Source organism: Poecilia reticulata, chromosome 10 (genome assembly GCF_904066995.2).
Source record: "Poecilia reticulata chromosome 10, P_reticulata-male-v2, whole genome shotgun sequence".
Lineage (NCBI taxonomy): Eukaryota > Metazoa > Chordata > Actinopteri > Cyprinodontiformes > Poeciliidae > Poecilia > Poecilia reticulata.
Window position 1 is genome coordinate 18,191,423 of NC_088839.1, and position 15,881 is coordinate 18,207,303.

Consider the following 15,881-nt stretch of genomic DNA (forward strand, 5'->3'; position numbering starts at 1 on the left):
ATTTTATCACTTGTGTGTTATAAATGTAATTTTTGTGTGTATGAGTCCATACTGCTTAAAAAAGAAAAGCTTGTATCTTTTCTGTAACAACGGGTCCCGCTGGCTTTGCTGGCTATGTCAACTCTATAAAGCCCGTTATGTAATAAAAGGAAATCTACAGAGAACCAAGAACCGCGCATGCCTCAGTCCTTCAGTGAATCATTTGCATCAGCTGGTCATACATGCTAAAGGGAGAAAATATACATGTATGTGTGTGTGTTGTAGCATCGATCATTTGTGCAGATCTGGTCCAGCTGATGCCTCCGGTGAGCTTTCTGACCTAATTTCATCCCCCATCTCGCCTCTGCTCAGAGGCCCCGCCCATCTGCTCGACCTGGAGCGGGGTGCGTTCGTTTTACTCATCCGGATTTGGAGGATAAACTGGAAGGGTCAAAATTATTTTAAAATGTTAATTGTCCTTTTTCAGAGAATTAAAAAAGGCAAACTTTTAAAAAAGTAATGCAAAAAAGTACAAAGGGCTGCTTTGTGAATTTCATAAGTGAGAGTCTTAACTTTTTATATTAAACAGTAAATTTGGAATAAAATTTCAGGGTTTGATTCTGTAATCTTCAGAAATACAGAAGATGTGATGATTTACTCATTTGTGTGTCCAATATTAAAATATTATGCAAGGAGATTAAAACTGAAAAACCTTTTTTTTTTTTATAAATTCTGATTATGTTTTTTTTTCTCTCCATTTGTCAGGATAATATTTCAGTCATATAAATTTCGTAACATTTCCGATATCAAACTGATTTCTGATTTTCTTTTTAAATATGTGTTTGTATACATTTATTTATTTATTTTAATCTACTTTCTTTGTATTTTGTTAATATATTTTTTCAGTAAATTACATTATGCGTTTTGATGCGTTTAATTTCTCATATTAAGACTATTGTTAGAAAATAACAACCTTTAAGTATATATTATTTTCATTACACCCACCATTATTAAAAATGTTTTATGATGGTTAGATTTCTAAATTTAGTATTTTAATTTGCTGTAAATCGAAACTCATCGAAAGATATATAGTTTTTGTTTTTCTTTCTTTTGTTTGTTACTTTCTAATCAAAATTACTGTCGGATCTGATCCGGACGTCAATGAAACAAAGTAACCTATCCGTTAGTCGGTGAATAAATAAAACGCTCTTGTATGTTAATGTATTGTAATAGCTGTTTAAATAGCACCTGCTGTGTCCAATGACGGAAGCTCATGCTAATCTCCAGTCTGGTGAGGAACAGGGAAGAGGGCGGGGATTAAATCTTTTCCTTTTTGTGTGTGTGCGTGAGTGTTTGTGTGTGTTTTCTAACCAGCTGAAAATGGCGGCGGCCCGGACCGTCGACAGCTCCTAACTTTTATCGCACAATAACAAACACCTTAAAAATACTGGGCTTTTTTCCGCATAACATGGGGAGAAACCGTATCCGGAGGCTACAGACGCGTTAGTCGGGACACATTACTTCCACCACACCGTCTTAGCGGAGTTTAAACATAAAGGTAATGATGAAAAGCTCCCAACTACCGTAGACGGGCTAGCGACAACTAGCTAGTTAGCATCATTTATAGCCGACGACCTAAGAACTATTGTCAGCGGAGCTAGTTTGCCCGCTCAGCTGACGTTTGGTTATAGCGACACATTTTAGTTCATTAACTATGTTGCTGTCAGTTTCGACCCTTAGCAGTTTGGAAAATAAGAATATATTGTAGAAAAAAACCAATCGTGTGATGCTAGTCTTAGCTCGCTGGCTAAGGCAATAGTAGCAGGCTAGAACTAGCAGTGAGCCCCGGCTCAAATAGAAGAATATTAGTTTTAAAGAAACATGTGACATTATAGCAATGCCTTTGAGCGTTTAGTTTGCCCGTTTTAGAGATTTAACTTTATTCCTCTTTTGCAGACTATGGAGGATCCTCACACACGGTACAGCAAACGACTGGTAAGTAACTTAGCCAAGATGCTACCTCTCCTAAGCACTTTGGTTGTTTATAATACGTCTAAGATGCATTTGCTGCCCTGCATATATATATGTAGCCGTATTCTGTTAGTAATTGTGAAACCTTTGTGTGCTGTGTTTGAATGAAACGACCGGCTTCTTTTGTGCAACTGACTCCAAGCAGAAGCCTCTCTGTTTTGGTTGTAATGAACTTGTTTAAAGACCCTGGGTTCAATAGAAGGTCAAGTTCACCATCTACCCTGATAGCGTTTGTTCAGCGACCTTGTTTCACCTTTTTTTTTTACAACCCTTTTTCTTTCAGATTTAAAGCAATAAAAGTCCACCTGGACAATATATTTTAAAATATTTATCTCAATAGTGGCTGGACGGGGTTTATTAAACATCATTTTAGAAAGCTTGGAAATATGTTTTTTTTCTGTGGACTCAATTGTTCAATTTTTCAAAGAGTTTAATGTAATTGCAAGTTAAATTGATGAATAACACTTCTTGTTTGTTCCCTTTTTAAATTTTATCATAATTAGGCAGTTCTGGTTTGATTGTATTGCATATTGACAGTTTCTAAGAGTGGGGAATGCTCCTCATTCTTAAAGCAAATTTAAACTTAAATAGTAGTTTACTTGGTGTGAGAAAAGCACATATTTGGGAAGGGGGCTGGAGGGGTTTAATCCATCTGTCTGGCCAAACAGTGCTTCATGTGGGAGGGGGGCTGGAAGGGGGCAGTGTGTAGAAGATTAACTCCTGCCATTGTATTATGTTAATTCTTTGTGTGCAACATGAAGTGATGCCGCAGCTGGTTGAGTGATCTCATCTAAGGCAAATTAATTTTTCGTCTTCCTCTAGAAATACAGTTTAAGACTAATCATGATTTCAGAGCAGATCAAAAACGAGCTTTATCCAGTATCTTTTCATGTGCTGTAAGTGGGTACGCTGCTATCAGTTTGTCTGTGCTTGATGTTTTTGCTAGAAATACAGGATCAAGCTTGTTCTGACAGTGAGTTATGGTTTTCTTTAAGGGATGAGCTGCATACTCAGATTTTTGGCCAACTTTGTGTTTGGGGTTTTGATGACAGAAGCACCTTGGAGAAAAATGTATGCTACGGGTTCATTGGCAGAAGGAGTAGTTTTGAACTCAAAAGAAAATAAAATGCTTAAAATGATATACCCATTTATGAATTAAAGTGGATGTCCTTACTGTTATCTGTTTTTACAAAAAGAAGTCAATCATAGAACTTGTTGTTGATGCTTTTATAGAATGAAAATTGATCCGAGTTGATGGTTTTTAATTAATTGATTCTCATCAATTAGTTGTTGCGTCTTATGCTTTTGCTTTAATTGTTGCCTAAAAATATTTTTATTTGCTATTATGATTTTCCATTTAAAGAATTCCTGGTGATTAACAAACTCAAACCATAATTTATCCTTTTCTTTTCATACTTGTTAACAAATCAAAGTGGAAACGTTGCTCTGATGAAACCATGTCTCTGAAATATTTTTCAACCAAACTGTCAGGATTTTTATGTCCAAGTTCAAGCTGCTTTACTAAAGCCCAGATGGTTGGGTTTAAATAAATAAAAATTGTGACAGTCTTTTTGTCCAAGTTCTTGAATTTAATCATAACAATTGAGGAAAAATGAGGTGCCTTTTAGTTATTTTTTATGTTGCTGTAAAGTAACAAATGTGGCCTTTGTGCTGAATAAATGAGCTGCTGAAGGTTAATTAAGAATTTATTCCAGCCACATAAGGCACAACATTCTTCATAAAATACTTTACTGCCATATCCATCACATTTAAGCCAGACATGTTTTGGGCTCTTGTTGCAACCTTTTCTTTACAAGTCTCATTGGAGATTGAAAGGTAAAATGTATTCACAAAGTCCAGCTGCTGAAGCTATTCTCTTGTTTAACGTACACACACAATATTGGTATCATTTTAGTTTCTTTTAAATATTGTTCTTTCAAATGAAGTTGTTTTAACCTTCAGTTCTTCTAAAAGGTTTGCTAATGCACCAATGTCAAAGGATGTATACAAGCGCCGTTCTAATCTTTTCCATTATCTTTGTATTCATTTGAAATTAATTTGACTTTGCTTTTGTGTAGTTTGAGATCTTTCATGCTGTTTTCCAAATTAGTATTTTCAGAACAAATGATAAGTCTTTTGTCCCAGTTGTGGTTTGGAGCACAGCTTTTTTAAATTGGCATCTTATTTGCTCATGCGGCTGTTTTCTGTTTTACATTAGTTGCTGTGGCGCTGATTTGTCAAGGAATTTGGAAAAGGATCATGTTTAGCTCAGAAAGTGTCTGTTAAATGATTTATAGGAACTTGTAGTTCAGCGTTGGTGTGAATTATATTTAAATGTCATTCACAAGGTCTCCAGAGTTGCTCCTTTGCTCCGTTTTGTTTTTCCGTCTCTGCTCAAAATAAGTTATTTTAAGAAATCCTGGGGCACTTTAGACTTTAAAAAAAATCCTACTTGCTCTTTTACAGAATCACATGATTGGTAGATGAACGAGCTTAGATCTACCACAACATAACAGTTTTTATTGGAAAGAATTATCAAGTTGACAGAAGGGAAAAGGGAAGTGAGAAAAGTGTCATCAAAGAATTTAAAAATAATTCGGGGCACAAAAAAAAAACAAAAAACGAGAACATCTGGAGCTAAATTCTCCATCCCTTTCCCCCCACCAACACATTAAACTGTCGCTGATATTGTAGTCACTCGAATCTGTCTGACTTTTAAACTCCACTTTTCCTCCTCAGCGGACGGCTCCTCGCAGGCAGTACCAGGATGATGGAATCTCAGATGATGAGATCGAAGGCAAACGAACCTTTGACCTGGATGAGAAGCTGCAGTGTGAGAGGTTTGGCAGTGATCTCGTCAAACACATGGAGGGTAAAGGTGAGATGCCCGCATGTTAATGAAATGATCCACTCAGGATGTGTAAAGGCAGTGCAATTCATTTTAAGTCAGTTTGTTCTGTATTTGTAGGCAAAACTTACAAGCACAGGAGTGTGTCCTGTTTGTTAAATAATTTTCTTTGCTTTTTCCATCTCCTTGATAGATTTTACATATGAATATATACAGAGAGAAGGGCTCAGGGACCCCATTATTTTTAAGACAACCGATGGGCTCGGTATACAGTAAGTCGGTGTATTTATCTTTCATCTCATAATATCACTTAAGGAGAATTAGAAAAAATAAAAAAACAACTATGTCTTACAGAATGCCAGACCCAGATTTCAGTGTGAGTGATGTCAAGTTATTTGTCGGTAAGTTCTTGATTTTTGCAATCTGTTTGTATATTTAACATTTTTTCTTAGGCTTGTTGCTCGCCTTTAGGATTGACTGTTTTGAAATGTTGGAAAGCTAAATGTCATCCATTTTTCCTGAAAAATTACAAATTGAGCTACATTTTTATGTCTAACATGTTATATTTATCACAATTTAAAAGTTTATACAATACCTTTTTTTTTAGACACATGTCATAAATGTAATTGCTATTTAGTTATTTTAGCTTAGCTTAGTGTATTTTAGGCTGCAGAAGTTTCCCTACTTCTCAAAACGGAAGTTATTCCAGGGCTGAATTTTAGCTTCATTTATGGAGGCGTCATTTGCAGAACTCTTGTCAACTGACCTGCAGGCAGTCGACGGATTGTAGATGTTATGGACGTGAATACCCAAAAGGGAATTGAGATGTCTATGGCTCAGTGGCGACGCTACTACGAGACGCCGCCATCGGAAAGAGAGAAACTCTACAATGTGATCAGCCTGGAATTCAGCCACACCAGGCTGGAGAACCTGGTCAAACGACCAGCATCAGTAAGAACCAAAGTCATTTCACACTTTAGATCTTTACACATATTTACAGTTGCATAACAAAGAACTTAACATATTTGTTTGGCTGTTTGACAAGGCCATGGCAACATTTACTAAATTGCATTTTATTTGCAAAAAGAAATCCTGTTGGCTGGCAGTGGTCGAAATAAGTGTGAAGTCACATTGGCATCGTCTTCTTCTCTCCTCTGTCCAGGTGGACCTTATTGACTGGGTGGACAACATGTGGCCTCGTCATCTGAAGGAGAGACAGAGAGACTCCACTAATGCCATTATAGACATGCATTATCCCAAAGTACAGAAGTGAGTGAACCACCTGGATATTTGATTCACTACAGTTAAAATTCTCTACTGAACATTTCTAGTGCATAGTTGCATAAGAAAAGTTTCTTCATTGTTTTCTGAAACTGGCTGTGATTGTTTCTCAGGTACTGTCTCATGAGTGTGCAGGGCTGCTTCACAGACTTCCACATTGACTTTGGGGGAACTTCAGTCTGGTACCACATTCTGCGAGGGGCAAAGGTCAGTTTTGGCATGATACTCTATAAAAAAAAAATAATAATAATAAAAGAGAGCTTTTGCTGTATTTGATCATAAGTTTAATCTGGTTTGGGAGATGATATTAAGGTGAATCAAACTCTGTATTTATCATCTATGAACATTTTCATATTCTTACAGGTGTTTTGGTTGATTCCACCAACGCCTCAGAACCTGGACATGTATGAGAACTGGGTTTTATCGGGAAAGCAGGGGGACATCTTCTTAGGAGACAAGTGTTACGACTGCCAGAGGATAGAGCTCCAGCAGGGCAACACCTTCATAATCCCATCAGGTTTGTTACGCCAATAACGACGATCAAACAAACACATCTGCTTCTTCTTATTGAACATGAGAGGATAAAACAAAGAGTTTTATCCTGGTTAGATAAAAGTTGAAGAAGAACGCACTTAATTGTCACATTTGTTGTGAATGTTTTGTGTGCTGCAGGGTGGATCCATGCTGTGTACACTCCAGAAGATACTTTAGTGTTTGGGGGGAACTTTCTCCACAGCTTTAACATCCCCATGCAGCTCAACATCTACAATATTGAAGACCGCACACGGGTGAGAAACAAATCATACCTAAGCTTATCAGATAGTTTTTTTTTTTTTACTATTATAATGCAAGGCAAAGTTTCAGTAGGTGTATAATAAGCGATTACACAACTGTACCATAAGAGTGATTCTTTGCACATGATTCACAGTTTCCCCACTGAAGGTCTTAAATCTTTATTTACAGCAGTTGGTGTGTTTCGTTGAGTAAATCTTTGTACATATATACCATTGTGTAATGTAAGGCTTCACTTGTGGCGATGTTGCAATTGAACCTCTGATCTACTGCCTGGGATGCAAGAGAAGATTTCAATCAATTATTATTACTTAAAATAGAAAAAGGTATTTGTTGCTGACAATTGGATGACAGTAGAAAATATTTTTGCACATAGGAATATGTAAGAAGCTTGCTGACAAATGGCAACAGTTGTTATAGTTTTAGCTTTGACTTACTGGTAGAAGTACACACCTTTCAGAACCGGCTCAGGAAAAGCTGACAGGAGCTTAAGGGCGCCTCAACACCTGATAGCCTGGAAGACTTTACCCAGAATGCTTTGTGCAAGAGTTATTTCTGCTTTTGGAGCGGTCTCGGGTCCACTTTGGCATTCACATATGTATTCTAACCTCACCAGAGTTCACTTCAACTGAACCAAGGGTATAGGCAGATCAGATTTCTTTTTTTTTTTTTTTTTTGCTTGATTACACATTTACGGTTCCCCAAACGAACCGGGGTTTGATTAAAACAGACCAAATAGGACTGGTGTTAATGCACGCTTATGGAAGATCTTGTCTTCAGTTGCATTGTAAATACCTAAATAAATTTTATGAAAATAAACTAAAGTAATGATGAGGTGAACTAAATTGTTTGAAAATATGTACATATTTCTGTCATCGTTGTTTAGGTGCCAGCAAAGTTCCGCTACCCGTTTTACTATGAGATGTGCTGGTACGTCATAGAGAGATACCTCTTCTGTCTGACCAACATCTCCCACCTCACCCCGGAGTTCCAGAAATATTCGCTTGGCATTGGTAAGAATGGATAAAAACAAAGTTTTCCTTTCTAGTTTTCAAGCTCCCACACGGGATTGGGTAGAAATAATTCCGTCTTCAATTTCTTTTTCAGGACTGACTCGAGCAGATGTCGGAAATAACGATCCCCCCATTAACGGCACCAACGAGGTCGACGGTGAGGTTGAAGAAAAGCCGGAGGTGGAAGAGATCAAGGAAGAAGAGGGCGATGAAGAGCTTGAAAACAAAGTAGGAACGACTCGGCCTGTGCTGACGCCTTTCGAACTGGAGGGACTGTGGAACCTTTTAGGGAAGCTGGAGGAGCTGCCAGCCCATAAAAAGTGCGTCCCTGCAGGAATCAGAAATGCTGCAGCGCTGCTGGAGGACATGAGGGTGGGTAGCTGTACATTTCTTGAATGTGATATCATTCTACAAAGCTTAAATGTTTTCCATCTTACCTGGTTGTGTCCAGGCTGTTCTAAGGGAGCGTGCCGGTGACGACATCAAACTATCCTGCACTGGAGAGCCGATCGTCAAGTGGCCTGAAAGGGTGAGTTACGGATATTTAATAAAATCTATTTTGTTTTAACACCTTGATATTAAAAGCTCAATTCTTTTTGCTTTCATATACTAACATGTTTCTCCAACCGTCTTCTGCTGCTGTGGTCTAGCCGTCATGGTACCAGCCCCCCACGCCACCAGCACCTGTTATTTATCGTCCCCGCCTGGGTCCGTCTCTGCACAAATCTAAGCGGTCTACCAAACACACTTCCATTTCGGCGCTGCGGCGCAGGCGGGTGAGATGCAAGCGATGCTCCGCCTGCTGCAGGAAGGAGTGCGGGGACTGCCAGTACTGTCTCGACATGAGAAAATTTGGTGGTCCTGGACGCATGAAAAAGAGCTGCGTTATGAGGCAATGTCTAATGGTGAGGTGACAGGCAAACTGATGGAGTGCTATGAAAACGATGTTAAAGCTACATAATGTTGCAGGTCTTTCAAATGGAATTGTTTAGCTTAAAATTCTGTTAAATGATGCCAAAAATATGGTTTAGATTCTAAAGAATGAGACTGGCAGCTTGAGGTTCTCTGTCAAAATGGAGATTTTACTTTTTTTCTTTAATATAAAAAAGATTCTTAGCAGCTTTTTATATTTTTTTGTGATCTTCTGTATGAGATCAGAAGTTTTTTTTTATTATATTTATTTATTTTTTTTGCAGCCTGCTTTGCCAAACACAGCCCGATGTGCCGTTTGTGGAGAAGGAGAGTTTGACGAATCAGATCCCAGTACGTACTCTTTAATGGAGTGCACCGCATGCTCGCAGATCGTACATCGTCAGTGTGTTAAGGTGAGTCTTTTCTGCAGGTATAGAAGCAGATACAGTGAAACGGAGATGGTTAAATAAAGATTAAACATTAAATCAGTTGCTACATGCCTTTCAGCACTGGGGCAGGTGCATGTCATTGTTTTGATTTGGGATTCACTGATCAACCTTCGACTTGTTGTTACATATGCGTTACTGTGTTGATGACTGGTGTCATTCTAAGTCTAAGATGCATTTCTTGGCTAGATTTGGTCATGTTTGTGTCTGACCTTTAGCTTTTCCGTTTCAGGAACCCGGTGAGGGGAAGATCAACAAGGACCTGCCCAGCTGCTGGGAGTGTCCCAAATGTTACCAAGGGAATGACTCTGACTCAGAGGTACAAGATTTCTGCTTCTGTTTCTTGATGTTTCATTGTATTAGAAACAATTTTTTTTCAACCAGTTAAAATATAACATCTGGTTTATCGATGTTGTTCAGTCTTCCAGTGAGGAGGAGAGTGAGGACTCGGAGGGCTCCACATTCATGCCACAGTCTAAACGTCCGTATCAGGATGACGTTTGCGAGGAAGGTCCGAGTCAAGGGAAGCAAAGCCGACTGCACGGCCGACAAACGGCGCCGCCTCCCTCCCAAAAGCTGCTGCTACAGCATCAACAGAGTCGCAAACGAGAGAGTGCACTGGAGCACAGACTTAAGAAAAGGGTAGATACGATGCACTTGAAGAGTGTTTACTATTTAATATTTTACTTGTTGAAAGAAGGTTGTAGAAATAAATTCAATATTTGTTCATTTTTCACCTTCCAGATAAAAATGGAGAGGAGCAAACTTTTAAGAGTAAGAAACTTTTGCTGTTTCGCAGTTTATAATATTGTGCTTAAACCTGAGGTGTCCAAAGTGTGGTCCAGGGGCCATTTGTAGCCCCTAAACTGATTGTGTGTGGCCCCTAATTTCATACAAAAAATGATACAAATCCCCTGACCTCCAGCACAGGTGTTTGATGCAAACCTTGTATATTTAATTAAAGTTTTTATCACAAATTAAAATCTTCTTACAATAGAAAATGTTGGAAACACCACCAATCATTCAAATTTGCTTTTAATTAGTTTATTAAACGTGGCTAAATCCAGCAGGTGTTTTCAAAGAAAAGATTACCTAAATACTGACTTCATTGCTCAAAATTTTACTATCTTTATATTTTTGAATTTATTGTAATAAGGCAAACCTGAAAAAACTATTTAGGTTTTATGCAGAATAATTCACGACTACTTTATTTGTTTAAACTATTGCATTCTTAGCTTTTTGTTGATGAGGTAAAATAAACTTTTTTTGGCCCTCAGATCTTTTTAACTTGCTGATTTTGCCCCTTATGACAAAACTCTGGACACCCCTGACTCTAATCATTCCATGCTTTTGTTTTGCATTCAGATTTGACTGATTGAAATTAGCGTTTGAAAAATATCTTATCCTTGTTTACCTTTTTTTTTTTTTTTTTTTTTTTTTTCCAAAGAAACAGGCGTCTTTAGATCGCTCTCCCCGGTTCCTGAGCTCCAGGATGATTTCTCGCTTGCACTCTCCAGTCAACAGACTGTCTCAGGGCCAAATCCGGGGCTCCGCTTGGGCAACTGGTTCGTCTCACAGCAGCATTCTGGGAGGTAATGGATCGTTTGGGCAGCAGAAGTCCTCCCACGGCCTGGTGCTTCATTCCAAAGGAGAGCCCCGCAGGGGGCACGGCAGAGGTGTGAGGCTGCGAGGAGGAGGAGCGGGACGCGGCATCAGAGGTGGAGGGAGACACCACGAGCCGGAGGAGGACAGCGAGGACAGCAGCAGCAGCAGCACCAACAGCAGCAGCAGCGAGGAAGACGAGGAGGAGGAGGAGAGCGGACTGAACAATGGGAGGGTGGGGGATAAAGAGAACCGGCCGCAGTCGAGGCGAGGGCAGCCTGCCACAGAACAGGACGAGTGTGGAAGTGGACTGGGCAACCAAAACAGAGGAGAAAAGGACGATGAAGAGGAGGAAACGGAGTGCGACATTCCAAAAGGGGACAAAGACGGCTCGTTTATTAAAGTGACGCTTCAAAAGCCGCCCAGAGCAAAACAGGACTCCTCGGCTATCGTCCCGAAATTAGAAGCCGTCGCCCCTCAAACTGCAGCTTCTGCAGCAGCCAACCAGGGCAAAGCCCTCCACAGACCCCCCATCAGAAATCGAGGGCCTTGTCCGGACCGAAGCACAAACCGGGTGACGCCGCCGCGCACTCGGAGCAGACACACAGACTCTCGTTCTTCCAACCCAGACAGGCTGGAAGCATCAAAACAAACGAGATCGACCAGACCAGCGAAACTTAGCAACGGCGCTTCCTCCTCTTCATCGACTGAGCTTCATCATCTCAGAGTCCCCCTCTCCGCCCTGCAGGAAGGAGGGGGGGACGCAGACAGGGAGAGCTGCGGGGGCGGGCCGAGCTGTGAGAGGGAGGTCTGGGTCTCCGTCTTTCGCTACTTGAACCGAACGGATCTGTGTGTCTGCATGGCGGTCTGCAAGAACTGGTACAAATGGTAAGACCTGTTCACACAGTTATTGTAGATCTGATTAACAGTTTATGACTAATTTCACCTCCTTTCATTTCCTCTCACTTAAACTCGTTTTTTCCTTTTCTGGCCAATTTGTCATGTAAATACCAGATTCTGTTCTGGTCCAATTTAAATTTGCAGACAGAACGATGAGTCTCTCACAATTTGGTTTCATTCATCAGTGAGAAGTTAAGTCGACACATACTTATGTGAAGTTTTAACAATAAGGTTTCACCCTAAAGTGTGAACTTCACTTTCTCTGTTTCACATTTATCCCAGATTCTTACTCATCTAGTCAATATTTCACATGCTAACGTTTATTAAGGTCTTTTCTGAGTTTGATAATTAACAGGCAACAAAACACAGTTTGGATGTCAGAACGAAGGCTGTAGGTAATTTCACTCTTACACCTCTTTGTACTCTTATTCCTCCCCCATGATTTGTTTTTTTTGAAACATAATTTCAGGCTTGAACAAATGAAAATTAGTACATTTTTCTTGGTAGTGAAATATTGCCTTATAGAGATGACCATAAAAGTACTTTTTCATATTCATACGTAAATTAGTATTTTCAGAAAACAATTTCTTTGTTTTCCTGTGTAATCTAGTTTACATTTTGGAAATCTGACAGATTATGTGACCTCTGATCAAATTCAGCTGTTTGATATTTATAGTAGTGAAGTGACAAAAGCAGTACCTAAGAAATTTTCACATGACTTGCCTCCAATGTGTAAGGATGATGTAGTTGAGGAAAAAAGTTTTGCCACTTGTTTTCACACGAATTTTACTTTGGCAGATAAGCTGTGCAGCAGATTTTGCTTCACCTCTGTGGACAAAAGCTATAAATGGAGGCTGGGATTTAAAATCCAAGAGACTTATCTGTAAAAACTGAAAGTATACGTTTTTCAATCTGCCTTTCAGTCATAGTTGACCTCTGATTCTGTTTTACAAACAAACTTGAAATTTAAGGCAAATATGCTCTTATATTTCATCTTTGCCTGATTTTATAAATTTAGTCGTGGGACATGTATCCTCTTGGAAGGATTGTGGGTTTTGCCTCTGAAATAAGACGCCTGACAGAAATGTTTTACTGAGTTATTTTTGTCTGTAGGTGTTTAGATAAAAGGCTCTGGGCCCGAATTGACCTGAGCATCAAGCGCACTGTGACCCCTCAGGCCCTCACAGGCATCATAAAGAGACAACCCGTCACACTCGACCTCTCCTGGACGAACATCTCCAAAAAACAGCTCAACTGGCTGATTGGCCGCCTGCCTGGTACGAATCAAGCACAAGCCTCTTGTTCTACTCCTCGTTTTGATTTTGTCTTATTTAGTAGTGCCACAGTATGAAAACAAATGCAAACTGTTATCCATTTTGCAGGACTAAAGGATTTGATGCTTTCTGGTTGTTCCTGGTCGTCGATTTCAGCTCTCTGCTCCACCGGCTGTCCCCTCCTTCGCTCTCTGGACCTGCGAAACGCGTACGGCGTCAAAGACGCACAGATCAGGGAATTGGTCATACCTCCAGGTAAGCAGAAGAGCCGGCTCAGACTGCAGGTGTACATTACAAGACCTGCTTGACAATATATTAATATAAAGTTGATGTAGACCTGGGCGATGGAACAAATTTTAACAGACACCAAAATTTGACGATGATTTTACCCATGTCGGTATTTAAAAGAAAAGAAAAGTTGTCTTTCTTTGGGTCTGTTTTGGAAGGCTGTGCTCATGTCCCTTTAAGACGCTGCTCTGTGTACAGTCTGTCGTCTTTAGACTCCACCCCATACAGTCTGCAACAAGAAGTAAAGTAGATGGGGAGGTTGAGAAAATGAAAATTTCAAAATGTCGAGGAGGAACATTTTGAAATTACCCCCCAAAAAGCGTCAATATTTTGAACATTTTGGGTTCTGCGAGGACATTAGAACGTTACTAAATACTTCTAAACTTGTTCAGTTGTGCTTATTTGTTCCATAACTTTTAAGTGCACATTTTCTTCATTTATTTGCAGATGCTGTTTATTTGTTTTTTAAAGCCCAATTAGTGGCAGTAAAAATCCTTGTTCCAGGAGAGTATTGATTCTAGGCCACATCACGCAGCTTCATCACTTGCTCTAACTTTTTTTTCTCCGCTTGCTTCCACCAGGCTGTGACAACCGCAGCCAGCTGAGGAGCATGCAGTGCTTGCGGCTTGCAGGTCTGGACATCAGCGACCCCACTCTGCGGCTGGTGATCCGCCACATGCCCCATTTAACTAAACTGGATCTGTCCCACTGCAACAGCCTCACCGACCACTCCATCAACCTGCTGACCGCGGTCGGCTCGTCCACCCGGAACACGCTGACCGAGCTCAACCTAGGAGGTGAGCGATTCCGAGAGCGGGGACGGACATCTCGGTTTGCATTTCCTCGCGTTTAACCTTTGCCTTCGTTTCTCTTCAGGCTGCAGCAAACTGACAGACGCGTGTTTGAAATACCTGCGCCGCCTGTCGTGCATCTCTCTGCTCGACCTGCGAGGCTGCAAAGGAGTCGCCAGAAAGGCCTGCGAGGCCTTCATCTCTGAGCTGTCGGTCAACACACTCTACTGCCTATCAGATGAGAAACTGATCCAGCGGATATCCTAGTCGCCTGCCTTCTCTCTGCGCTTTAGTGATTTGAGATGCAAAAAGCAGAGGGCGCGTCTCCGGACCCGACTCTACAGGGAAACTGGACTGCAGGAGGGGTGGGGTCTGAACTGGAGCGCTTGCTTACTTCACCGGTGTTTGGTAAAGGGAGGTGTTAAAGCAAGATCAATACGTCTTACTTTTATTTTTGTTTTGTTTTTTTCTGTGTACCTACAGAGACGCTCAGGAGCCTTTTTGCTGTTCATTTTAGACATAACTTTTGGAAAGAGCATATAATTTTTCATTAACTGGAATGGGAGACTGATCAACTAGCTCAGTTTGTCCTGTGGATGACCACCTCTTTTTTTTTTTTTTTTTTTTTGTGAAAAAAGTACCAATGTTGGCTCTCATCACAAACTCTTGCCTTTCAGAAATAGAAAAGACTTTGAGTTGCATCCTTGGGATATAAATAATTGATCCATTATGCTAATCTATCATAAAATCTTATTTTCATTGTGACAAAACAGAATCGCTTCGACTTCAACTACATTTTGGGTGCTTCTAATAGATTTTTGTTTTTTTTCTTGTCTGGGTTAAATTGTCAACATTTGCTTTATGCACAACAGCTATGCTTGGAGATTTTTCTTTTTTTTTTTTTTTTTTTTTTTTTATCTAGACATGAGCAAAATCATCAGACTACTGGAATGGCCTGTGTTTACCATTGTGCATCCAGCTTTGTAATTAAAAGACTTATTCAGCAGTTGTTAGGGGTATACATTGTTGTAAAGCTTGAGAAGGTACAAAGACTGTGTGAGTAGGCAATCAACATAGTAACTAGACCTCACCCCACCGATGGGGCAGGTTGTAATAAGTGTGGGGGGAAAAGCCAAGGATACGCTGGCAGATAAATGGTGCATTTCCAAACAGCAGTTCAACTTCAGGTGCTATTATTTTCAAACACGTATTGCTTTGTTTTTTTGTTTTTTTTTGTACAGACGTTGAAAGCAAAAATATTGTAGATGAAACTGCTCCCCGGCCCTCTTTGATACAATTTTCTTTTTTTTAATGGATGGGGGTGGAAAAAAAGTAGTCACTTTTGTTCACTCGTCTCTGTCTGCGTGGAGATGCAAGATTTTATTTGGAGAATTTGTTTGTTTTTGTTTTAAGTGTTAAAACTATGAAACAAAGCTCTCCTCCCGGACTGCTCCCCTGGCCATATCCCCAAGAATGAATATAATTATATAAATATTTACTTTTGTGTAAATGTGTTTTTTTTTTTTTTTTTCTGTTTTTTTGTTTTTTTGGCTTCCTCTTTTAGATTATAAACAGATCGTGTAGCATTGTAATTATTTTCAGAAGCTTTTTTCACTTCATGTTGTGTTATTTTTCAAGAAAAATAAAAAAAAGTTGACATCGATTTCAGCATCTTTGCTCGGCGACTCCGCCATACTTCTAACCTGTTTCTGGTCAAGCTCACT

General features: G+C 39.9%; 1 protein-coding gene across 2 annotated transcripts; it reads left to right on the forward strand.

The window, feature by feature from the left end:
* Positions 1-1,185: 1,185 nt before the first annotated feature.
* On the forward strand, positions 1,186-15,820 carry kdm2ab (lysine (K)-specific demethylase 2Ab). 2 transcript variants are annotated; one of them, XM_081611591.1, is made up of 23 exons: positions 1,186-1,537; positions 1,936-1,974; positions 4,750-4,888; positions 5,052-5,130; positions 5,213-5,259; positions 5,631-5,809; positions 6,021-6,127; positions 6,253-6,346; positions 6,503-6,656; positions 6,812-6,927; positions 7,818-7,944; positions 8,039-8,316; positions 8,396-8,473; positions 8,595-8,849; positions 9,141-9,269; positions 9,535-9,621; positions 9,723-9,944; positions 10,047-10,076; positions 10,756-11,792; positions 12,918-13,081; positions 13,187-13,333; positions 13,948-14,163; positions 14,243-15,820. In XM_081611591.1, exons 2-23 carry the CDS (start codon positions 1,939-1,941, stop codon positions 14,422-14,424), a joined length of 3,903 nt encoding a protein of 1,300 aa, XP_081467717.1. In that variant the 5' UTR covers positions 1,186-1,537; positions 1,936-1,938; the 3' UTR covers positions 14,425-15,820. The 2 variants fall into 2 exon arrangements, with proteins under 2 accessions (XP_081467717.1, XP_081467716.1); XM_081611590.1 differs by having other exon boundaries at positions 1,187-1,537; positions 10,750-11,792.
* The last annotated feature ends 61 nt before the right edge of the window (positions 15,821-15,881 follow it).